Source organism: Thalia democratica, chromosome 3, assembly GCF_965202585.1.
Source record: "Thalia democratica chromosome 3, ktThaDemo2.hap1.1, whole genome shotgun sequence".
Classification (NCBI taxonomy): Eukaryota; Metazoa; Chordata; class Thaliacea; order Salpida; family Salpidae; genus Thalia; species Thalia democratica.
Genome location: NC_139167.1, coordinates 52,995,211 through 53,022,081, shown reverse-complemented (window position 1 = coordinate 53,022,081; position 26,871 = coordinate 52,995,211). Strand labels below are relative to the sequence as shown.

General features: G+C 25.7%; 1 protein-coding gene across 3 annotated transcripts; it reads right to left on the bottom strand.

Moving 5' to 3' along the window:
* Window positions 1-593: 593 nt before the first annotated feature.
* Window positions 594-26,584, bottom strand: LOC145831343 (uncharacterized). 3 transcript variants are annotated; one of them, XM_082938564.1, is made up of 28 exons: window positions 26,355-26,584; window positions 25,754-26,032; window positions 25,348-25,459; window positions 24,363-24,444; window positions 23,842-23,965; window positions 23,412-23,583; window positions 22,942-23,042; window positions 22,252-22,391; window positions 21,835-21,971; window positions 19,492-19,648; window positions 13,410-13,527; window positions 13,156-13,336; window positions 12,777-12,911; window positions 12,450-12,646; window positions 11,443-11,589; window positions 10,290-10,440; window positions 9,770-9,962; window positions 7,524-7,571; window positions 7,419-7,448; window positions 6,795-6,933; window positions 5,849-5,994; window positions 5,430-5,547; window positions 4,285-4,471; window positions 2,493-2,705; window positions 2,062-2,151; window positions 1,846-1,967; window positions 1,218-1,548; window positions 594-722 (listed from the first exon to the last, which is right to left on the bottom strand). In XM_082938564.1, exons 1-27 carry the CDS (start codon window positions 26,561-26,563, stop codon window positions 1,245-1,247), a joined length of 4,032 nt encoding a protein of 1,343 aa, XP_082794690.1. In that variant the 5' UTR covers window positions 26,564-26,584; the 3' UTR covers window positions 594-722; window positions 1,218-1,244. The 3 variants fall into 3 exon arrangements, with proteins under 3 accessions (XP_082794690.1, XP_082794691.1, XP_082794692.1); XM_082938565.1 differs by lacking the exons at window positions 594-722; window positions 1,218-1,548 and adding an exon at window positions 1,718-1,761; XM_082938566.1 differs by lacking the exons at window positions 594-722; window positions 1,218-1,548; window positions 1,846-1,967; window positions 2,062-2,151 and having other exon boundaries at window positions 2,615-2,716.
* Between the last annotated feature and the right edge of the window lie 287 nt (window positions 26,585-26,871).

Genomic DNA, 26,871 nt, shown 5'->3' with positions numbered 1-26,871 from the left:
TTCCATAAAACTGCCCAACAAGACCAAAGAATGTACCTTTTACGTGACTCAGATCTTCAAAAGCCATATCGATGTGCGGAACTCTTTCTTTTATATGCAACATCAGCTAGAAAATATAAAATGAACTTAAAATTACTTAAAAGAATTAAAAAATAAAAAATATTCTTCACCAAAAACCTTAAATTCAATATCGCCAATTTTTAAATGAACTTTACTCTTTGATCTATTTGCTATGACGTCATACACCATTATGTCAAGACCGCTTCGACTAATTGAGAACGTGGAAGTAACTCTATATGAAGAACTTCCCATCCCAAAATAAGTAATTGTAATTGAATGTGGAGTTACCTGAGTGTATTGAATAGTTAATTCTATTTTGAAAAATATTGAAATATTTTTCTATAACTCAAATCACTTTTTTTAAATACAAAGGTATTGATAAACCCACAACATATTTTTTTTCTAATCTTTAATAATCTACTTAAAAGCTTTCAAACTAAAGACAAAACTTAAGCATATATTGAAACAAGTTTTAACCAAAAATATTTTAATACTGCTTTTACACATACAATAATATTAGCTTTAAGTTTTGGTATAACAAAAGCGACACTGTCCATGTAGAATCGATCTTGACCAGTTTCACTTTTAATTCCTACTGGAGCTGCAGTCATGTTTGCATTAACGACTAACCCACTATCCGGATGAAAAATTAAGTTTGTCACCTGAAATTATTGAACTAGTTTAAATTGTTCTATTTAAATAAAAGCCTAAAGTTTGATCTTAATATTTTACTTAGCATAAATCTTTCTAAAAAAACAAAAAGTATGGTCTATTAATAAGTAACACTAAAAATGCTATAGAAGTAACGGTATGGCTACTTTTACGAATGAGAATTTACAAAAATTTTTATAACAAAAGTTAGACTAGTAACAATTTTTTTTTGTTTTTAAAGTATTTCAAAATGTTTTGAACTTCAAAGTACAATTTTGATTACTTGAACAGATTATAAAATTTAATTAGTAGTAAAAATTGTTATCATTTTTACAAGATATTCTCCTTTGAAATTTTTTAAGGACTGTTTTACTTCTAACGTTTATTTTTTCCTACTTTAACTGACTTTGATAAACAAAAAACCAACGAAAAAAGGCATAACTTTTAGATTATCCACACTAAAATACAAAAATCATACGACTAGAAAAAAGTAGAATTATACATACTTCTTTGTCTTTTCCATTCCAGTTAAATTACAAATTCACACCAGGTTTTAAGGGAAGCACCACATGTGGGTCCCTATAAACTCCACCGTAATGAGGGTAGGCAGTTGGGTTTACAGTTGAAGGTTTAGTAAACTGATTTTTGGTCACCATCGGTTGAGTATGTGTTGACGTGACTGTAATTGGGGCAACTGTCGTTGTTGTAAATTTTGATAACCTTGCTTTTTGTTTTGCTATTCTTGCTTTTCTGTCTTCAATTATTTTCATCTCAGCTTCTTCACGATCTTTATCTTTTAACACTACAAGAGAAGTGAGTGGAGTAACGAAGTTGTATCTAAATTTTGTTTTAAATGAGTATTAAAAATTTTGGTGTTGAAATATAAACTCGAATAAAGTATTACCTTGTAAAAACTTTTGTATAATTAAAGTATAGGTTCCACAACGTAATGCAAAAGTATTAAAGTTTTTCGTTTGTTCTAATATATAGAAAAATTCAGTTATAATGATGATAGATAACTTTAATCAGCAACAACATAAACTTATTTCTCTGCAAATAATCATTTTTAATTTTAGCATTTTTCATGTATGACAAAATAAATAATTTATTAAATAATGATTAATTGTATTGTACTTTTTAGCAAGTTCTACGGCCTTAGTTTCTTTTTTTGCTGAGTCGCCAACCTTCGCTTTTAAGTCTCCTAACAAACTTTTTATTCTCATAAAAGCCCAAATACGCTCAGAAAACTCCTCAATCTGAACAAACGTATAAGTTAAGCTAAATCAAATAACAAATAGTAAAATATAATGTTCGAGCACATTTACAGTTTTTGTTAAATTCATTCACAACCTTATGTTGAGATTCAGATATTCTACTAGTCTTGTACGGGTTTATTTCGAAATCAATTATCACTTCGTCTTTATGTCCTCTTCCAGTAAGCTTAGATTAAATGTGTTAAACTATTAAAGTATAAAAAAAGAAAAGTAAACTGAAGTTTACTAAATACTCTTTTAATTAATTAACTAGTTGTTACAATTTAAAATGCTCGATTTCCAGTAAAATAAAACTATGCAGCATAAAGAATCACTTTAGTTTTCGAAACAAAATTACAACTAATTTAAGTAGTATTATAATTAAAATGAAAAACTAAAGATTGTTAGCTATTTTGGTTTCTTTAACTATAGTTTGTACTACAGTACACCTTAAAGGTATAAATAATTGTTACTAAAAGTAAATAATTTTAGTATATTAATGTTAGCTCCAATTGTTCATAAGCTAACCTTTCCTTTTATGTTGTATTTCATATCCATAACACCAGTAGCTTGATCGATATTAATCGAATACTCTTTCAGTTTTCCGCTGACAACTATTTCTTTACCTTTGCTAATGTAAGGAAAATCGACTTTACTCAACATAGAAACCTTAGATTTGTCATATTCAACATTCACATCGGTCATCACGACGTTTGTTACTTCGTAAAAAAAGTCCCTTATCTAGAAAAGAGCTTATCAACGTTATACTTGTATTAGAAAAAATTACTAAAAACGTTTAGTACTAGTTATCTACCGAATCCAACAATTTCTAAAATTAAGATCTCGTTTTAAAATTAGGATCCGGCCGGATACTAGGATCTAGTAGATCAAATTGTATAATTATTATAATTATCATTACTGTTATTGTTAATATTATTATAATTTTTAGGTATTCCAGCTTGATTAACAGTTTTTTTTTCATTTTTAGACTCTTAACACTTTGTTTTTAGGTTTTCTAAACAGCTCATTTCTTATAACTAGGTTAGTTTTAGATTAATTAGGCTGGGTTTTTGAGTTTACTTAAAAATCTGCAACTATTTTGCATATATCAAAACAAGACTAATAACAACAAGATTTAAATTTACAGTTAGCAAGTTTTATTTACTTAATTTTTTTTTGACTTATTTGTTATATTTTTTGGTAAGGTTGGTTAGGGTAAAGGGTATAAATTAAAAAATCAACTATTTAAGTTAAGAAAATAGACTTATTTTGAAATATGCAAATTATTTGCGGGTTTTTGACGTTCTTGTATTTTTTGTATCAAATTGAACGCATACTTTTAATAAAAAATTATACCTTACGGCTAAAAAACCAAAACGAAATGTGACACCAGTAATAACTTAACATTTAAAAAGTTACTGCAATTTATTTTCCTCTAGCTGCTAATGCAATACACACATGTAAGTCTGTTGGATTTTTATATAAAAATAGAATTATACTTTTGTTTAATATTTGTCGATTTCAAAGAAGAACTTTTAAAAATTACTAAAACAATTTAATTTTAAATATGCGAACTGAAATAAATAACTTTCCTTAAAACCATAAAATCGACAATTTAAGTTTTAAAGAATAACAAAAATCAAATAGTGGTTAAAACTCTGAAATCAAACAATATTCGTATTTTACAACTATCTACTTAGGAAATAGTTCATTAAGATTTTTAGAACCAATTTTAGTTTCTTTCTGAGAACACAACGTAAGTACAATACCAGCATTAATACAAAAAAGTGTTCGATTTCTTATATTCCTACATAGGAAAGACATCGGGCTAAATGTTTTAAACAGTGCTTGTTTTTAGTGTTTTTATCAATCATTTGCATAAATGTGTACCGCGTTAAAACTCAAACATTGAGAATATCTTGAAATTTCTAGAAGTGTACTCAAGATGAGCTTAATAATTAAGAATCAATGCTAATCGAAAAACAAAAACCGAAGTTAAATATACAAGTAGGCGAAAATGAAAATATAGCTTTATTGACAATATATTAACTTATGTTCGTTTCAAACTCAAGATTGCTTGTTTTTTTATTATCTTTTATGTTTTACGTCGTAATCAGTTTTAGTTTTAATATTTCTGAGACAGTTGTACGTTTCGTTTAACTTTTTAAAGTTAATTGAGTTTAATTTAAAAAGCTTACCGCGATCTACGGCTCCACAAATATAGTATCCGCCCTGATCCGAATCTAATTTTAAAATTAATATTCGGCAGGATCCAGATCTGAATACTAGGATTCGGTAGATCACTATTCATAAAACTTACAGACGCAGCGGCATCAAGATTTTCAAATATTCTTCTGTCAACTCCACCATTTTCTGCTGAAATTTGCTGCAAAAACTCATAATCTGCGTCAGATCCAAAAGCAACATTGTGAATAAGAACTCTTTCTTTGTTTCTTTCCCTGACTTGTTTGGCTATCCATTGGTTTTCATACAAATATGAGGTGCGTCTGATTAAAATTAATAAAACTAATCATAACCTTTGTTTTCCTAAATTATTAGAAGTCAAAGTGCTTAAAATTCGAAAACGCGTAAGCATTTGTGTGCAGAATTTTTTCGAAATAAGAAACTGTTTTGAAAGGTACAGAAACTAATTAAAGCTTTTTAAAATTTCTAAATAAGGGGTATAACACACTCTAAATACTGTTTATAAATTTTTCTTAAATAAGTAAAAAATAAAAGTTTTTAAATTTTATTCAGGTATAATTGCAATATGTGCTTAAAGAAGTTTAAAATTTAAAATTTAATAGTCAAAGTAGTGTCTAATAATTTTTCCTTCTCACTGTGCAAATTTTAAACTTTATTCTTATGTAAACTTGAAAATCATTGACACATTAGTTTATATCCGTTATAAAACTTTACATACTGGTTTTATTTAGGCAATTTTTGAAGCAACAACCGATTAGAATTATTTTCAAAGTATTTTATCAATAAAAAGTGTGTATTGAGCAAGATTTATCTTTAAAAATTTTGCTTTTTGAACTCAGCTAAAATGTTTAGATCATACAAGCGGTACAAACTTATAAAAACCCTAGTCATTAACGAATTCAATTTACAAACAACTGTTCCTGTTATAAATCTATTTATAGTTAACATTCACAATTTAAAGAGTCTTTTTGTGCAAACGGTAAACAAATTTGTTTTAAATATTTATTTCAATTAACAATTATTTGTAGGTTTAAGTATTTTTGGTCTAAGTATAAGTTATAAAAAAACTTGATATTTCAAAAGTTCTAAGAGATATTATTCTAAGAGATCTTTTCAGCGTCAAGATTTTAGCTTAAACGTAGAATTTAGTAAAATAGTTATATTAAAAATGATTTGTTTCTCGTTCACAAAAACATAAATAATAAAAACAACAAAATTTGCTACTTTTCAATTTGATTCAATGATAAAAAACGAACTAACTTTTTATCAGTTAGAACACATATCATTTTCCAATGTTCTGATGTTTTTTCTCGTTTATTTTTAAATAATTCATATTTTTCTATTTCAGCTTTTTTCATGTCTTCAAAATAAGTTTCCCCTAAATAAGATGATAGTTAAAGTATGCATTCTACTATTAGGGTTTAACATTACAATTGAAAACTTAAGTGTGTTTAAAATATTTTAAGTTTATATTAGCATGAGTATGCAAAACCTTAGTTCTAATCAACAACGAAAGTTGTAAAAAAAAACTTTGCGAGATTGTTAACTTGTTATTTATAAAAACCTTAAATTTTAATTAAATTTCGGTGGAAAAGTTTAGTTCTAATAACTTTGATTGAATAATATAACTGTTTTTTTTTTAAATTACAACGATTGAAATTAAAAAGTAGAATACTTACACGTTACATTTGTTTCTGGTTGTATTGTAAAGTAAATATATGGATGTCTCCAAAATTGTCTCGACCAAGGAGGATCCCTACCACTGACAAACCTGATTATTGCGTCAAAACCGGTTTCGGTCAAATTCGTCACTATTGTGTCGTAGCTTTCAAAACATTTTTATTAAGAAAAAGTTTTTATACGTTTATTGAAATGCAAAAATTATAAATGTATTTTTTTTAACGTAAATCTAAAAGACTACAGCAAAATTCACCAAACTACTGCTTGCCATATCAGCCAAGAAGAAATCTCCAGTCGGCCACATACTTATTTGCATTAAAATAAAGGCTTTAAGCTCTTTTGTAAAACAACAAAATATAGTTTTTTTTATAATAAACACTTTAAACTTTCACATAAGTTATTTTTGAATTAATAATAGTATATGCTAAGTAACTATACTAATACAATTTTGTTTTCAAAGTGTTTTTTTTGTGTAAATTTCGAAATTACGTTAGCCCCTAAAGACTTTTTTATAACAAATCTCACCAATAAGATAAATTTTAGTAATTCAGACTACTTAATTAAAAAAAGCTGCTAACCCTGGTCTGTTGTATTTAGGTTAGAATAAACAATCAAAAATTGTACTTTCTTACTTTAGTTGTTACAATTAAGAATTAATTAGGTTTTAAACATAAGTGTAGATAAAGTTAAAATCAAACCAGTCATTATAAATATGTGACTTCTTAAACAACAAAATCATTTCAGCAGCAAGTAAATATTCTAAGGAGTCTTGCAGGACATATGAAAGGTATTGAAACACTTTTTATACAAAACAAAGGGAATGCTCACGTGTCGGGATAATATTCTTATTGCTTATTGAACGACAAAAAAAGCGCTCAAAATATTAGGTTCTAAGACCTTGTGCACAAAAAACCTTTCGGTTATCGAGCAGCACACCACAGATACCTTTTATATGCTGTCCGAGTTTCAACGTTGGTGATTTCGGTCATTTTAGGAATAAAATCTAAAACAGGTCTGAAATTAACACGGAAATTAAACGGTTTACCGGTATCATCTCTGGGTTGAGGAATGTTTCTAGAATCACCTATTTTAAAAAAAGAGTTAAAACGATATAAATACTATAACCAAACTAAATTAAACGGTGGTAAAGGGTATTACAAAAACTTTACTTGTATTTTGCTACATTACGTTTTATAACTATAAATATTAAAAAAGAAAAATTGTGTACAATTTTTTCAGTTTTATACTTAATCGAAAAAGTTGTTCATAAATTAAAAAGTACTTAACTATATGATGTTTTCTTACAGATCAAGTCATGCAAACTAAAAAAAAAACTTGTTCCAGTTTGTTTAAACTAAACTTACTTCAGTTTAATATAGTATAAGTATAAATAACATATGTATGAGAATATTCCATTTGTTTATCCTTGTAGTAAACCATTTTTTGAGTTTTTATATGCATAGTTTTTTGTGTATGTATAATTCAACTGCTTAATTATTATTTGCACTTTTAAATAGTTTATGTATAGCAATCATTTAATAAATAAATAAAAAAAACATTAAAACTTACGTCTGTAATAAAGATTTTCAAACTCTTTACCTGTTTAATAATTATTTTTTTTAGATTTTTAAGTTTAAATTATTTTAGTTTAAAGAAGTATCAAAAATAACTAACGGTGGAACTGCATAAAGTCAACATCATGTGTAGTGTCTATATATTCTTCTGTGTGATTTTATTTACTTCAGTTATGCACTTTTGTTTATTATAAATAAAAACTTATGTATTGTTGTTAGATAGTTTTTTTTTTACATTATAAGAAGTATAAAATAAATACTGGAGCATAAGTGACCAGTAACTATACAATAAGTTATACAAGACACGCAATTTCAAAAAAAACTAAATATATTTCGAGCAATTCTCGTCAGTAGAGTACAAAGCTAACAAGTAATAAGATTTTCAAACTTATATAGAAATCAAGTAATCATAAAGTAATCAAGAGATTAACAAAAGACAAAAGTAATTAGTAACAGTTAAAATCAAATAAGTCGATTTACGTTATAATTGATCTACAGTAAAACAAAACATAAATAAAATGAAAACAATCCTTATGAAATGTTACAAAAATAAAAAAAACAGTATAGTCAAAATCTTTCTGCTTACATAAAACAGGTTTCCTTAACAAAATACAAATGGCTTCTAATTTAATCCAATTGAAAACATTACTACAAATTTTAATAATTCTAAATCTATCTATATTATGAATGTATGCACAAGTTGGATTATTAATTAAATGTTCTGCAATAGATAAACATTTAGATGCGTTTGAAACCTTGACCGGTATATCATCTTTCTTATCTAAAAGGGAAAATTTTCTCTACACATTTTGGTATGAGTTCTTTTATTAACTGGATCCTTGCCACCTGGTGTTAATAGTGACTTAGAGGAAAAATAATTCTAGGGTTTGCTGCATAATAAGTATTTCTTATTAACAGTCTAACTTGCTTTTCTAACATCTCTGTAGTTAAACAAAAATATGATAGGTTTTTAATTTTGGTGTACTGAAAGAAAACTTTTACAGGATGTTATTTAAATTTTCAATCAAACTGCAGTTTAAATAGAAAAGTTAATTTAATAAGAACTTTGTGTCATCGGGCACACAAAATTTGTTCGCCAGAGATGCTACTAAGTGAAATAAAACAAATCAAAATACTATTAAACAAAAAATATTACCCACAAGAGTTAGTTGACAAAACAATTTATTTACATGTAAAAAATTGGATAAGATAAAGACAATAGGACCGGAAAAATATGTAGTTACTTTCAAAATTTCATTCATTAATAAAAGCTCAGAGATGTTAGAAAAGAAAACTAGACAATTAATAAGAAATACTTATTATGCAGAAAACCCTAGAATTGTTTTTACCTCTAAGCCACTATCAACGCCAGGTGGCAAGGATCCAGTATCAAAGTTAAATAAAAGTACGGTAATCTACCAGTACAGTTGCTGTTGTACAGCAAGTTATATTGGATTAACAACAACACATCTAAGGAAGAGAATAAAAGAACACATACAAAAATGTGTAGAGAATTTTTGCCTTTCAGATAAGAAAGATGATATACCTGTCAAAGTTTTAAACGTATCTAAACGTTTATCTATTGCAAAACATTTAATTAATAATCCAACTTGTGCATACAGTTATGGTATAGATAGATTTAGAATTATTAAAATTTATAGTAATGTTTTCGATTTGATTAAATTAGAAGCCATTTGTATTTTGTTAAGGAAACCTGTTTTATGTAAGCAAAAATACTTTGACTATACTGTTTCTTTATTTTCGTAACATTTTATAAGGATTGTTTTCATTTTATTTATGTTTAGTTTTACTGTTGATCAATTATAACGTAAATGCACTCATTTGATTTTAACTGTTACTAACTGCTTTTGTCTTTTATTAATCTCTTGATTACTTCATGATGACTTGATTACTTGGTTACTATATAAGTTTGTAAAATCTTATCACTTGTTAGCTTTGTACTCTACTGACGAGAACTGCTCTAACTAATATTTAGTATTTTGTAAATTGTGTGTCTTGTATAGCTTATTGTAAAATAAATACAGTCAAAATCTCAAAAAAACATTAAACTTATAAAAACTAAATAATGTTTGAAATATGTTTTAAATATACTCAACTTATTAAACCATAAACTTACCACTGTTGAGAATATTTTCTTTAAAATAATTTAAAAACTTTGACTAGATATAGAATTGAACACGTCAAGTTAAAATATTTCTGTATATTAAAATGTTAAAAAAGTATTAGTTTGAAAATTCAGCAACAACAGTTCTTTAAAAACATTTTAAAAATCAACAGTTATTTTTTTTTAAGTTAGTAAAAAATAAAGCTGAAAACATAACATACGCAATTCCTTAATGTAAGGATCAAACAAATCGAAAGCACTTGAGTAAGCCTTTACAATGTGAGAATCGCCACCAGCATTGGCATTTCTTCTCACGAAATCTATAGCTTTAGCTTTATTTTCTGGAGTTGCAAGCACTAAGTCGTCTTTCCACTTAGTAATGTCAATATTAAACAGAACTATGTTGAAAAAGTCCTTCAAACAAAAATAAATCGTTTTTTAACCACCACATATGATAGCGTAAACAATGTAAAACTTAAATGAGAATCAAGGTTTTTCATTGTTAATGGCGAACTTATATTTAACTAAGGTTATACAATTAAAGTTATACAATATTTTTAACCACTCGAATAGATAATGTAGCATTAATCAATAAAAAAAAATTAAACTGTTATCTCTGTGTAGATTGTTTTTTCTTTGTTTTGAAATATTTTTAATAAACTGTTAGTAATGTTTTAAACTAGTTTAATATTATTAAAATAACTAATGGAAACTTTAACTTTTAGAATAAATTTGTCAAACTTTTTCATCATTAAGGTTTATAAGTTCAATCAATGAATCTCTGGCTTGTTCCATTTTCGTCCCATACATCGATCCTGATATGTCTAAAGCATAGACAAGACATTTTGGTCGAGTAGGTATGGTACGTGCAGCGAAGAAATGAGTAAAATAACTGCATGAAAAAAAAAGAAGGTAAAATTTTGTTTTAAAATTAGAGCGTTAAGTCGGATAATGAAAATAAATATTATGAATTTTATAATAAAACTTAACCTTTAAACTATATTTATGATGTGCATAGAAGTTGTTTTACAGAGCACAGAAAATTATATCAGTAATTTGATAAATTTATACGAAAGCATAACCTATGACATTTTTAATTTTAGAAGTTAAATTTAAATTTCTATGAAACATTTAAAACAAAATAAACAAGATACGAAAATAAAACAAATTTATAATATCTTCTATAGATTAGCCAGTGTGCAAAGAGTTTTTCATTAAATGATCTCTTTGTAATCTCTAGAACACAGTTTATCAACCATGGGTGCTCGCATGGAGTTCTTGACGAAGAGTAAAAAATAAGGTCTTAAGTGTTTTCAAAGCCTATTTTGAAACCTATACTAGATACTCTGAAGTTCTGGATGAAGAGCAAATAAGACATTATTAAGTGTTTTTAAAGATAGTTTTGAAATTTACACTAGTTATTATGTACTCGACATGTATTGCAAATAGTGCGAGAATAAATTAAAATATTTTAGGGGTGCGGGACATCAAAAAGGTTGGGAACTACTGCTGTAGAATGTTTAGCAATTAGATTTAAAAAAGTAGCTTTAGACACAACTCAATTTTTCTTTAATCAAGAAAAAAGTTTAGTTGGTATTTACTAAAGTTTAATTAGGTCATAACTTTTAAGTATTATACTTTTTTATCCAACCTATAGACAAAAAAAAGTTAAAAAAACAGGTTAAGAAAATAAATAAACAAAACTTTAAAACTTCAAAAATTTCAACTGTTTATTAAAAAAATTTAAACTTTTTAATTGAAGTGTACACATTTGATAATCTTTTTAAAATTTAAAGAATTTATTAAGTTGAATATAAACATATCTATTAGTTTTTTGTTGAATCAATGAAAACTTCGTTTTAATACTGTTTATATTAACTAAAATTCAACATACCCATTATTAACAGACATGCTTCCATACATATCAGTGCCTTCTACGTCATAAAGAACAGTGTAAGCACCGTTTAATCCGAATGCGTTTTCATAAGTTTGTTCCTCCATTGTAGGTTGGTATCTTACATGACATGTCCTTCTATCATTGCTGCATATATTAAACATGTAATTACTGTTTCGGTAGACAACTTTCTAAAATTCAATTTAATTGCTAGTTATATAAAAAATATTACCTATTAAATATAACAGAATATTATTAACTTTTAAAATATAAAAAACTGGGAACGGGTCAAAGTTGCACGAAGAAAAATTTACACCAAGGGTCAATTTTGCACGAGTTAGAATTTTAAACGGATGTTTATTTTTGCACAAGAGGAAAAAAAATAGAACAAAAAAAAAACTATCAAAAAAAAAACTAATATAACGTTCTATAAAAAAAAGGAATAAATAAAGATAAGTTAATTAAAAATAAAAAAAAAACCTACCGACCGAGGGTAAGGTTTAGGGGTAACAGTGATAGTAAAATAAAAAAATATATATAAAATAAGTAAATAATAAACTTTTAATAAAAAAAAGTTACTGACCGAGGGTAAGGGTTAGGGACAAAAGTGATTGTAAAAAAAAAACAGAAAAAAAAAATTAATAAAATTACTAAAACAAATGAATAAAAAATTCAACCCGTGCAAAAATGTTTACGTGCAAAATTGTCTGCTCGTGCAAAAGTATCTTCGTGCAATTTTGTGCACTTGTGAAATTTTGACAGCTGCCTTAAATAACTATACTTTAAATCCGGTTAAGTTTTATTAAAAGAAAATTATTTTTTAACAAAACTACTGTACATTTATTGTTAGCTATTATATTTTAAGCATTATACTTTTGTGTAGAGAAATATAAATTGTAAATTGATTAATAAAAATGTACTTTAAACGCTTTTAAACTCTATTTGATTACAAATTTATCGTATTCTTTAAGTTTAAAGTGGAACAAATGGCTTTATGATGGTCTGACCTAAAAGTAATTTTTGAAGATTTAGGAGGCTCGTCAGGTACAGATTTAGGGTCAAAAACTGATTCCATATTATTTGAAAATCCTGGTGTTTTAACATATTTGAGAGGTGACTCCTCAACAATAAAGACGTCTATAGAAAGACTATTGATTGGCTGATTAGGGTTGAGCATCACTTTGTAGTTGTATGCTAAATCAAACTGTTAGTATAAAAACAATTTTACTTTTTGTATTAAAGTTTGAAAATAAACGATTTTTTGTTCTATATTGTAGGTTGTTTAGTTTGTTAGAGTTATATTTCTGCTCATGATAAATCCAATGATAACAAACCCTGTATAGCAACACTTGATAAACCACAGTGAAAACAATTGTTTCACCAGGTGCAGCTACAATACTCTGTTTGAAATCTCTTTCTGATTTCTGCCTTGAAGCAACTTTTCCTACAGTCTTGTTGCTTTGTTTTGCCTAAAATAGCGCATTGTTCTCTTAATGTTTTTTACTTTAGTTTATCAGTTAGTTGAACACCTTGAAATAAATAATCTAACTTATTTTTAAGTATAATCTATATAAATAATTTAATTACAAAATTTTTAGCAAAAGTTTAAAGTTTAAAATCCTTACTTTATAAAATATATTACATGCTACAACAATAAATTTTATTAACTCAAAGATAAAACAAAGTGTTTGCTACAACATTCATTTTACTAACATTGTCAAATAATTTCTCTGCTTTTCGTTTTTTTTCTACGTTGCCTTCAATTATTTTGCCATCAACTTCCATATTAAACTTCATTACGAAAGCATCGATTGGAATTAACAAATCAATTTCTGCTTCCCTTGCTTTATCATCATTGTTTGTGACAGAAGTCTTTACTGTTGTCTCGGCAAATCTGTTATTTTTTTAACTCTTCTTACTTTGCAAAAAATGTTGAAAAAATTTGATAAAGTAAAAATAAGACAAACCTTGAGTTTATTTTCGCTGTCACATGAACTGAGTTTATCTTAAGAAGATTTAATTCTGACGTCACAACAGAAGTGGAAGGTGAAACTTGTGATGGTGAAGTTGATCTTCTTCGGCGACCTTTTGTCAATTTGAAATTGGTTTTATGTTTGGTAAGTTTTTATTTCATTATCTTAGTACTTGAATTACTCCTTTTAGTAGAAAAGCAATTTAACTTTACTTTTTTTAGTGTTCCTTAAACCAATTGTACAAAACGTAATTTTGACCCTTTCATCTGTTTTACTTGAACATTAATGCTGTAATTAGTCAGTTTCGTCCAATAAAAAACAGTTATTTATGAAGATATATATATATATACATTTATATTAAATTAATTAATTATTTACTTATTTAATAAGCAACAGTTTTATACGGGTTGGTGTCACTTTTGCACGATGAGACTTTTTTGCACGAGCGTCACTTTTGCACGAAGGGTCATTTTTGCACTAGGGGACACTTTTGCACGACGACTCTTTTGCACGGCGTCACTTATACACGAAGGATCATTTTTGAACTAAGACACTTTTACAAAAAATTGAATTTTTTTTTTAATTTTAATTATTTTTTTCTACTTGCACCACTACCCCTACCTTTACCTTCGGTCGGTATAATTTATTTTTTAACATATTTTCTATTTTTTATTATGATAGTTTTCGTTAGGTAAGTATATGTTTTTTCTATTACTCTTATCCGTAACCTTGGTCAGTTTTTTTTTTTTTGTCTAGTTTTTATTTTATTTTGTAGTTTTTTTCCATTTTATTTTTATTTTCGTTATCACTGTTACCTTTAACCCTTACCCTCGATCAGTAACTTTTTTTTATCTATTTTTAAATTTTATCTTGTTTTTTTTTACTCTCGTGCAAAAATGACTCTTTCTGCAAAATTGACCTTCCGTGCAAAAGTGACACCGTGCAAAAGTGTCCCCTCGTGCTAAAGTGACGCTCGTGCAAAAGAGTCGCCATGCAAAATTATCCACTCTTGCAAAAGTGACCCTGCGTGCAAAAATGACGCTGTGCAAAAGTGACCCTTCGTGTAATAGCGACGCTCGTGCAAAAGTGACCCATTCCCGTTTTATACAGCTGTTTCGTATATGAGATACTTCTATCTCAAAAAATATATAGATATTATGACGTAGTAATAATAAAGATTTTTGTTTAGAAAATTATTAAGGTTGAGAAATACGCTGGTTTTAGTTTTATTATTGGTTAAAGAATTTATGCATTTTGAAAACGTTTTAATAATTGCTATCAAAAATTTTGTAAAGTGTAGAAAGGAAAGGCTGTATTAGAAAATAGTTTTAAACTGCTCGTGCCCACGTCTTAGTTTTACTTTGATTTAAAATTAAAAATGGAACATAATAAAGCTTTAATGATGATTTTATGAGATAGAAATATCTAATATACGAAACAGTTGTATAAAGCTGTTGTTTAATACATATTTAAATAAATATTTAGCTCAAATATAATTTATCGAGCACTATTAACCGAAACTTTGAAAAAAAACTAGTATTTATATATATAGTTTATTTCTAATTGTTTAATTCAAAAAAAAAAGTCCAATAGCTAGCATTAAATAATTTTACTGTCTTTATTAAATTCGACATCATGTAATAAACTATGAACAAACACTTTAAGTAGGCTCTGTGAAAGTAAATTTAATGTACTTAATTTTTGTTTTTTCTTGATAAATGAATGAATATATATCAAAGATTTCATAAAAAGTTAAACAGAACAAAGTCAAAATTCAATACTAAATTCGGCTGCAAAATTTGTAACTCAGAAAAATAGAAATTGATAAATCAGACAACAACATAACACTAAACAAGAAAATCGAAAAACAAATTATATGCATTCATTACAAAAATACTTTTTTAGCAAAATTAAAACTAACTAAATATCAAAACAAAGTAAAATTAAGCCGCTAACACGAATAGTGAAAAATATTTTCCGATATAGCTTAAAACATTTTTCTAATACAGTTTAAAACTTTTTTGTAATACAACTTTTTCCAAACTTTTTCAAACAAGATGAATTACTTTTTCAAACTCAGCTTACTATGCAATAAAGTCCATAATTGCTACGTCATAATAATTATAAAAATTTTAAATTCAAAATCTCTGTTTAGCATTGTAAACAAACTTTAGCTTACTGATAAGTATATAAGGTTATATTTCTCATATACGAAACAGCTGTATAAACTATTGTTTTTTATATAATCAAACAAATAAATGTATAAATATATATAAAATTACAATAAAAACAAATTGTACAGTAATCTTTCTTTATTGTACCATCATATGTTTCTGTGTGTTTACGGATTCACACTTCAACTCGGCTATGAATGATTAGAATTAGTTAATCCGTTAACACATAGAAACATATGTTGGTACAATAAAGGAAGATTACTGTATAATTTGTTTTTAGTTTTATATTCCAGTGAACTTGTTTCATTAAGATTTTTTGTTAACAAACACTTAAATTTATATTTTGAATATTTATATATAATCTTATTCATTTTAAAAATCTTTTATGTCAAGTATCAAAATTTTAGGACTGTTATTTTGAACATTTTGACTTTGTTGTGTTTATACTCATACTTTTAACACTAATTTAGCACATAAACAACAATTTCTTGCACTATACCTAAGACATGTTTGAAATACGGAGGATAAAATTAAGCTAGTCTTTGGAAATAACTGTCTCAATCTTTCATAGTTTTTGAAAAAAAAAAAACCTAAACTTACTTATTTTGATATTAATGTTTAAGTTCTAATTAAGGTTTATAAACCTTCACCCTTAGTCCATAACATTAATCACGAGCCGTACCTTTTCTTACTTAGATTTTACTTATTATGACTGTACCCTTGAACTCTATATATATATATATATATTTATAAGATGTAACGTTATAAGGCGTTAAATCCTGGAGATCCTGATAAGCTAAGTTTATCGGAATGTATATCACAGATGTTCTTGTGCTAAAACTTTATTTCAACTAACGGCGTTTCTTAGAGCTTTTTGAGGTTAGTGCCTACTTTTATTAAATTTGTTTTTTTTGTAGACAATTTTATAATTTTATGCTTTTATCCCAAACTTTGTTTTTAAACCATAAAGTCCATTTATAGTTACTACCTAGATAAATACTATACATAATTATACATGCTTTTTTCTGCTTTTTTTCTAATGTGTGTTAACATTTTATAGACTCCGTAGATCTGTTCTTAAATTTATTTGAGAGCAGTGAAACGCCGTTAGTTGAAATAAAGTTTTAGCACAAGAACATCTGTGATATATATATATTTATTTATTTATTGAAATGTACAATTTTAAAAATACTGGAACATATGTTTTATAAAGACAAAAAAAAATTGTCTTTAATCTTCAGCCAGTTCAAATTTAAAATAAAAAGCACTTTAGTAAACAAAGATGCAAAAGTTTACAAAAAAACAAAAACATTATGACGTAAGAATTGAACACTGCACATTGCAAATATTCAGCACAAAAATCGATCTACCATCTAACTAATCAAACAACTAAAATTTACAAAAACAACATTTAAGTGACTATAAAATACTTCAAAATTTGTTGTATTTTAAGATACAATACTAATATCAATGTATATAAGATGTAACGTTAAAAGGCGTTAAATCCTGGAGATCCTGATAAGCTAAGCTTATCGGAATAAATACCACAGATGTACTTGTGCTAAAACTTTATTTCAACTAACGGCGTTTCACTGCTCTCAAATAAATTTAAGAACAGATCTACGGAGTCTCAAAAAGCTCTATTCTTAGAGTTATTATTTATTTTATTTATTTTAACACTTATGAAAAAGCTCCTCTTAAAATACAACAAATTTTGAAGTATTTTATAGTCACTTAACTATTGTTTTTGTAAATTTTAGTTGTTTGATTAGTTAGATGGTAGATCGATTTTTGTGCTGAATATTTTTAATGTGCAATGTTCAATTCTTAAGTCATAATGTTTTTGTTTATTTGTAAACTTTTGCATCTTTTTTTACTAAAGTGCTTTTTGTTTTAAATTTGAACTAGCTGAAGATTAAAGACAATTTTTTTTTGTCTTTATGAAACATATTTTCCAGTATTTTTAAATTGGTACATTTCAATGAATTATATATACATATATATATACCACAGATGTTTTTGTGTTAAAATTTTCTTCCGACTAACGGCGTTTCACTGCTCTCAAATAAATATAAGAACAGATCTACTCTTATTAGCTCTATTCTTAAGGCTTTTTTGAGACTCCGTAAATATATATACTAAAGGTTGTATAAAAAGTTCTGATCGATAGTGCTCGACAAATTAAATTGAAGCTAAGTATTTATCTAGTTATATAAAAACTATAATTTAAACAGCTGTTTCACACATTAAAATGTAAAATTTCATATGATCGTCAGTAAGTTACAGTTTATTATAATAGTGAACAGAAATTTCGATTTTTAAATTTTAATAATAATTTTGAAGTAGCTTAAAACATTTTTTCAAAATAAAATTTTCAAAATTTCCTAAAAAGCATAAAAAAACATTCACAGCATATTATTTCATATTCAGCTAATCGTACAATAAACTGTACCATTACTACGTCACAATTATTATAAAAATTTTAAAATCGAAATTTCTGTTCACTATTATAATAAGCTGTAACTTACTGACGATCACATGAAATTTTACATTTCAATGTGTGAAACAGCTGTTTAAATTATAGGTTTTATATAATTAGATATATATATATATATATATATATATATATATATATATATATTATGGTTTATTTGAAGATATAAAACTTAAATGACTGGAGTTTCGTGCTTATGCACTCATCAGCTTCAAAACAAGTTCAAAATAAAGCACAAAACAAAACACACAAATGAAACCTTTTTATTAATAAAGCCCTTAAGATGGGCTCAGTGTGAAAGATTTGATTTATCAACTTAAATACTTTAATTCTGTATATACATGTATATTTATAAGTATAAACATGTTAAAAAACGCTATAATTTTTAGTGAAACACTTGTTCCACTGATCTGTTAGACAAAAATTGAAACAACAGTATATAAAAAGTTTATTTTTGTTTGCTTATAAAATGTTTATGAATTGGTTATGAAATGTTGGTTTTGTTATTTAACATAAAACATTTCATTACTTTCAATTTCATTATACCAAATAAATAAATGTGAAAACACAGAAAAAAGCTAAACAATATTTAACCTCAAAAATTGTTACGATAAAATACGTAACACTTTAAGTTTATTTCTAGTATTAAACTAAAACACTGACATTTTAAAAAAACGTTATGCTTAGCTAACATATTTTTTCAATTTTTGAAAATCTTTAAACATATTATAACAAACATTTAACAATAAGATTGAATAACATTTTAAATCTTCTATAACGAGTTGATTAACTTTTTTACAAACTAGGTTAGTAACTTATTTATATACATATACAAATATATGTTAATGCAACACTACATTTTACAACTATATTTGTTTCACTTTTCTGATAGACATAACAGCTTTTCGGTCTGTTAAAAAAACTAGTATCTTAAAACATAAATCAAAAATTTATATGTAATTAATCAAAATAAAATAAGAAGTATTACGTCACTATTATATATACATACCTAGTCTTGATTTTTTTAACTATTTAATACAATGTTAGAGTTAATTTAAACTTATTCTGTATAATAACAGTTTGCAATGTAACCAGTTATAAAACAAGACCCGTAATGTAAAAGATTAATAAAACCTTAAACAAAGATTAAAAACACAAGCTACTTAAAAATACGTTTTCGTTTAAACTCTAACACTAATATCAGTTTAAACTTGTTTAAGCAACCTTTATTTTAATTTTAATAAGTTTAATTTTTATTTTGTAAAAATATCGTCTTTTAATTTCTAAACTAGATTGCTGTAAAAAATTAAATATAGCTATTTTAAACAACTTCAGAAAATGCTACTTGTTTTTTTTTAAACTATAAATAATTTGAAACACTAAAAAATTGTTTGTAAACAATTCTAACCAATTACAACAGTCGAAGAAGTTAAACCAATTGCAGCTTCTTCAGGGGCATTTAGTATAAGATGAAATTTTTTTGTTTGATTTGTCAGGATTCGTTTTTGAGAAGGTTCTACTGTAGCATAGTCAAGTTCATCCCACGAGTCAAGTTTTATTATATCCTAATAGTAAGAAAATATTTTAATATTATAACTAGTTTTTTACTTTAAGTAAACGACTTTTGAAAGAAAACCTACATTTCAGTTTTCAACATCTTGATAAACTTGTCTTAGTTAATCACAAAAAAGTACTTCTGTCAGAAACACTACACTTGAACTACTATTCATACACTTATATTATTTATACATTTAGCAAGCTTATTGAAATTGTGCAAGTAAGCTATTTTAAAGGAACTATTCATTATTTTGGCAAACTAGACAGACTACAACAAAAAAAAAACAAGCTTATTTATACAATGAAACGATTATACGTTGATTTAATCCAAGTGGCGTAGCGTAGTATTTTGGTCAGAGGGTGCGCAAATTTTTTCTCATAAAATCCCCTAAATTAAAAGTTCGTCAGTAATTAGATATAAAAAGATCTTTTTATAAGTAAAATAATTAAAATAAATTCATTAAGTAAAATAAGTTCGAAGTAACTGATTTGAAAAATACTTACATATTACAAAATTAAACAATTAAAATAAAGTATAAATTTCATTAGAATTACTTATACTTGCACAAATGTAAACTTACTAAATAAAAATAGTTTTTTCTATTTTCAGTAAACTTTATATGTTTAAAAATGAATATGTTTAATAAAACAAAAAGTATCTGTTTTATTTACAAAAAAAATATCAATTTCTTTAAAATGCAATACAATAGTGATAACAACACCTTATTGCACATAATTTAAATAAAGTTAGACAGAAGTTAAAATAAACCAACTTTATAACTGGTATTACAGTTTATTACATTTTTGTAAAAAAGTTAAAAGTATATTTTTTAAATTTAATTAATCTGGTTGTATTTGTTTAAAATAAAAATCACAAACGAAGTTTATTTCTCATAGGCCGACACTCTTTTTCTTGAATGTTTACAACAATAAAGTACTGAGAAGTAGCAGTAGTCTTAACATTTATTGTAGCATAAAAAAATACTTGTAAAATTGTTTAATTTTCCTTTAAGCGTGACGTATTTTTGAAAACTTTTTGTAGAAAAATATGCCATAAGGTTATACTACAGCGGTGCACTAATCAGATGCGTACTTTTTGAGTCTAAATTCTTATGAAGTTAATGAAGTTATAAAATTTTTCCTAATGGAGTTTTTCATCAACATTGGTGCGCACTTTCGTTTGCGCACCGAATCAATATATTGGGTTATTTTCTTAAATTATCACTAATTGGTATTCAAAATTTCGTTTAACTTTTTGAATACTAGATAAACATAGTTGAAAAAAGGCAAATTAAGTAGAAAAAATAAACAACAAAGGATAACGATATTACATTCTTTTTTTTTTACTTCTTTCTGTTTTTGGGTGGCACGCATGCGCCAGTGTCCCTCCCCACGCTACGCCCCTGTTTAATCCTATGCCATTCTTAAATAGGTTTTAATAACTTTTACTACTTAACTAGAGTATTTTTACTGTTTATTGCACGATAAAAATACGATCAAAAGGTTTGATCAAAGGACCTGATGTAAAAAAATCCATTCGGCTATTGAGTCATACACCAGAACAGTTTAACGTCATGTCCAGGACAAAGAGTAGGGATTTTTAAGTATAGGAAAACTTAATATATAAAGATTTTAATCACAAAAAATAAATCAAAATATAGATGTGCAAAGCATTAAATAGGTAATTAGGTGTTTGTAGTTATATGAATAGTTTGATTGTCAGTGTACTTAAAGTATGTGTTTATTGTATAAATATATTTCGTTAACGTTTTAATCAACCATTTAGCAATAGAAGCTTATCAAACTGTTAGTTTTTTATTAAGTTTTGGATCATGGTAAGTTTAAACAAAATTGTTATAACAATAGTAACTGTAATGTAAATTTTTTTATGAGAACAACACTTGTGAGTTTATTGTACTTTTCTATAAAAAAAAATTGATTGTATAACTTAAAACAAAATTATAAAAACTAATTTCTTTTTATTAAATAAAAAATTTACTGCTTACTGTTGGTTTTTATTTATTGTATAATTTTAACTTGTTTTATCATCGATAACTTTTGAATATTAATATAGATTGTAAAAACATAAGGCTCACACATACTTAATCTTTAATAAAAAATTGAAATAGATAGAATATTTTATGTAATAATTTTGCAGCTATATAAAATTCAAATGTAAAACAAGTACACTTACTGTTTCACCATAATTCGTAACATCAACTGGTATTTTGATTCTTTTGCCAGGTTTAGCTTTCAGTAAATCAGAATCGTACTCAATCTTTAAATTAGAAATTTCTATTAGCCTTGAATCCATTCTCATAAATCTAATACCTTAAAATTGTTTTTTATTTGATTTAAATTGTATATTAAAAAAAAAAGTTGTGGTACTATCTTTTATGTCTAACTATTTTACTTTTGTGTAAATTAAGCAACAAAATAGTAAGTAGAAGGTAATGACAAAGTGCTAAGTAATGACTACAAAGTTGTAGTTTTTTTAAATTACTTCTAAATGTTGTTAGCAATTTTCGTTTTAAGATCTTTTGATAGGCACATTTATAACAAAGGTTGTATGCTGAAATCTCGTTAGTATTATAATTAGCTGTTGTTAAACCTTTGTTACTAATTCCTTCTACCATCAGCCTGAATGAAGAAGTAATTTGTGGAAGTTTCAATGTGACAGTTCCTTCATCACCTGCTGGAATGTCCAAGTTAATTGGATCTACTATATCATCTCCGTAGGTGTTTAAAAATCTGTTTACAAAAATCACAGATCTTCAAAATAGGTAGCACTCTAAATTGTTTTTTATAAAAACATTCTTTTACTTTGAAACGAAAGTTTGTATCATACTTTAAAACCTTTCGTTGTTGTTTTGTTGTTAAATAATTTTTGGTCTAACTAAAGTAAACTTTTTTAAAATTGTTTTTTTAATTTAACACAATATATTTAAGTTATATTTTTTAATCTATATAACACAACAAAGAATTAAAGTATAGACATTTTCATTCTTTATAAAAATTTCAAAGCTTTGTAGTAGCTAGTTATAAAATATAACAAAAACAACAACTTTAATCATAAGGTTCAAACAAAACTACTTATTTTTTACTTTGTTATACAACTTATCTTCTATTTTCATTAATTATTTTCGATCTATTTGAACAAACATTGTACGATCTTGTAATAGCTTATTTAGTTTTTATATAAAAATTATATACTTTGTATATGTCTTGTTAGATGTGCTATATAATATTACAACAAACTCGAAAGTTGCTATCATTTACGTAATATACATAAAATTTTTACCTTACAGTCTGTGCTTTATACGTAGTGTTTGTACGAGTGAGCCCATAAAAGTCTAATAATGCACCCATTTCAGTGTTTAATGTTGGTCTTGAGTGCATAACCTGTAAAAAAGTGTACCAAAATTATTGTAAGTAGTAAAAAAATTAATAAAAGAAAAAATGAATATCGAAAGTTTTTTGAGCTTTTTACTTACAAAGTTGATTGGGAAATAAATGTTAATTTTTTAGCACGTAAACTGAAATTTAAGATCTTTTACCTAAACGTTTGGCACGTTTACCTAAAGTCAAATCAATTTAAAAAAAAAAACACTCTAATAGTTCAAAATATGTTTACTAACTTAACAAACTCAAAAGAGAGTATTGAATTAAGTTAAATACTTTTTTAGTCAATTTTAACAATAAATCGGTTATTATAACTTTTATTTACTTTAAACGATATAACAGATACTCAACTGAAATACAACAAATTACCTTAAAAGATCCCCTAACGTTTCTTGGTGCAACTGATGTGTGAAAGAATCCCATTGTTGATTGGCCTACAACTTTTACCTGACACCCTTTTCTGACTGAATTCAAAGATTCCAATTTCCATTCACCAAATCTCTTATGTACTGGTATCGTAAGCACTAGTTCGTCATCAAGCCTAGAATTTTTATTGAAAAATTAACACAATTGACTATAAAATATTTCAATACTTCGTTAAACTTAGAAATATTTTATTAAACGCAATCTTATCTTTTTACATTTTAAATACGAGCTCTATTTTTGAAATAAACACTTTAAAATACGATTAATAACACTTTAAAAGCACAGATGTTTTTTCTAACAAATTGGAGTAAAGTTAATGAAAAATAAGCGATTAACTCTACTCTTAAATACATATTTTACTATTTCCTATAACCATGTTAAAGGCTTTCCATGTGCTTCATAGGTTGCAAAAAGCTGCAGTCCACCGCATTTTTTTGAAGCATGAATAGCAACTTGTCTTATTGTACAATCGACATTAAACTTCATTGACATATTTGCTATTAATATTAATTTCATTTAAACAACATTTCAAAATTTACTTAATTTAAATTTACGTAAGTTATAAAGAAAATATCAGTATAAATAACTTATATAAACAACTTAAAATTATCGAATTCGGATTTATACTTTTTAAGCTAAAATTGTAATTAAAAATTTGTAACGAAATTTAAAGTGATATATTTAAAGCTAAACGCCTTTATTATTTCAAAAAACTAAGTCGTTTAAACTTAGTTAGTTTAATTTACTATACTGTTGAAGTTTACATTAAAACTTAATTAATAGCTGTATATTTTGGCTAAGATCGTAATTATACTAAATTTAAATTCAGTTTAGTAGATTAACATATTAAATAATATAAATAATTAAGTATATTTATCAATTTTACATACATACCTTGAACATCAAATTCTTGCTTACGAATTACAACGTAGTCTTTATTAGAAACTATTTTTTCTCCAGCACGTTGACCAGTAGCCTTGTATTTATATCATGTTTAAGTTTACCAACAGTTTATGCTTAGTAATTATTAGTTTAAGTTAAACTTATTAATTTAATTTTGTAAGAAATAAAAATTTTATTAAATGTTGTCTAGCTACAGAAGTGTTATACAAATTTTACACTAACGTTTTATTTATTTTTAAATCATAGTAAAATAAATACCATTACATAAAATAAAAATTTGAACTATTTTAACCTAGATAAGAACACAGAAATATATCTCTAAGTACATTATATTTAAGTTTATTTTATATAAATGCAAGTTAGATAAATATGTTTTTTTTATTGCTAAACTTTTAACTATTTTAAGCATACGTAAAAGGCAGGTACCTGACATAAATTATGAAGGTTTATAAAAAAAACTTAAGTTTAAAGTTTTTATATTAAATAAAAATATTTTAAACAATTACAAATACACACTGCGTGTAATTTTTTTTACACTTTGTTTTTTAAACACTGTTCAGCTATAATTGGTATAAAAATTTTTTTTGTATTTATTTTTTTTATAAAAAATATTATTTAATTTACATATTTTTCTTAAAGAAACTAATTTTATTGATGCCAACAGCATCAGCTATTGAAAATTAAGGTAAAAGAGTTAGTTTTTATTAAATAGATTGAACTTAAACTTGCATGAACTTTGGAAATATTTAAAACCTTTCTTAAGTATTATTCAAAACTTTTATATAAAACCAATAAATGTTTGATGTTTTTCTAGTTCAAAAGTTTTTATTATTTAGCTACAAATTAATTTAGGCAGTTTATTTTAAACTTTGTTTTAATTTCAAAATCTGTTGATATTTTATACCGATAAGTTGTTGTTTTATTTTTCTATCATGTTAACATTTTCGGTATAAAATTTATTAATTTAAACACTTACTGAACACAATACGTTGAAGTAGTTGTCATCAACAAAATCGTTATTTTCATCTGATGAAGCAAAAAGTCCGAGAAAATTTTCAAAGTTCATATCACCAACTTCATTACGCAATCTATAATAATATTTTAAATACATAATGTCAAATTTTTATCTGTGTTTCTAGTTCTACTTTTGATAAAAAGCACTAATGTAAGGCTAGTTTTCTAAAACCTAAAAATTAAAAAATTGCAAGTCAAGTTTCAAAATTGTTTTTTTTTTTATTTGCTATTTATTTATAAAAAAAGTGTATAAAAATTTATAAGTAAGATTATTTAACTTCTACAAACTTATTTTACATTTTTTAAGTCTATGGTTTTAATAAAAAATTGACCGACTGGTTTCTTAGTAGTTTTTTTAAAAAACAAACGTTTCAAATTCTTCGGTCATTGTAAAGATTACAGAATATTTGTTTTTTGTTTTTAAACATCTATCTTTCACTCCAACATCTGGTGCCATCAAAAACTTGTTACGCAGCAACAAAAGTGTTCCTAATTTTTCTGCACCCTTTTCAGTTTCTCCATTCAGTACATGCTCATGCATAGCTTGTCTGAGCATATTCTCGTCTGTACCGTGGATTGGAACATCAGAATAAGACAAGGTTAATGAAAGTTTCACAAACTGACTTGAAGAACTTAAAGCTCCAAAACTGGAAATAAACAGTAAAAGGTAACATGTTAGCTATAATTTAGAAAAACTATTTTCTATAACAATAACTGTACAAATACTAAAAAAATTATAATATGTTATTAAAAAAAACGCTATAAAAAATAAAAAAATTTTTATGAAAACGAGCCTTTTTGTAAATTTTACAAAATTTATTCTAATATAAGACTTTTTTGTCAAACTGTTTATTTGAAATTTTTTTTTTTAATTTCTTTTAAATTTGTGTCTTTAATTGATAAAATATATATTTTATTTGATATTTTTGAAACGAAAGTTACTAATATATCTTTTTTTCTTAAACTAACTTTTCATTAAAGAACTGAGTTTCAGACTTCTTATAAAAGTTGGTATAGTTATCTTCTGAGATTGATTCATCGATTGATATCAAATAGCTACTAGCAATATCCTTCAAACTTTCTCTAACCAACTGGTTGTATGGGGTACAATCGTTGTCACATAATACGATGTTGGCAAATAACAATGTATAAAAAATATTTGCTACAACATTTATCATGTTGAGCGTTTATCTATTTAAATTCCTGCAGTTCAATAAAAATTATTTAACCATAGATTAATATTGTTTTTAAACACTACGGAAACCGTAGGTTTATATTTAGTTTAATAATAAATTGTAAGTAAAATATGTTACATTTTAAAATTCTAAGAGATTTAGACAACTAAAACTTGCAAGTCAAAATAAGTTTTAAAGTTTTTTAATAATTTGAAGACTTATTCCTAACTGTATAGTAAAATTCAGTGTTTCTATTGCACAAAAATTTTTAAAACATTTGCTTTTTTAAGAACAAACAAATAAAAATAAAA

What these genes read in the sequence shown, in the direction of transcription:
- LOC145831343 (XM_082938564.1), bottom strand. Translation starts at nt 26,563, where the DNA reads ATGATAAATGTTGTAGCAAATATTTTTTATACATTGTTATTTGCCAAC. An exon ending in TCTTCAAAAATTACTTTTAG is followed by an intron (nt 11,590 to 12,449) that starts GTCAGACCATCA and finishes TAATATATGCAG; the next exon opens with CAATGATAGAAGGACATGTC. An exon ending in ATCTTGATGCCGCTGCGTCT is followed by an intron (nt 2,706 to 4,284) that starts GTAAGTTTTATG and finishes GCTCTTTTCTAG; the next exon opens with ATAAGGGACTTTTTTTACGA.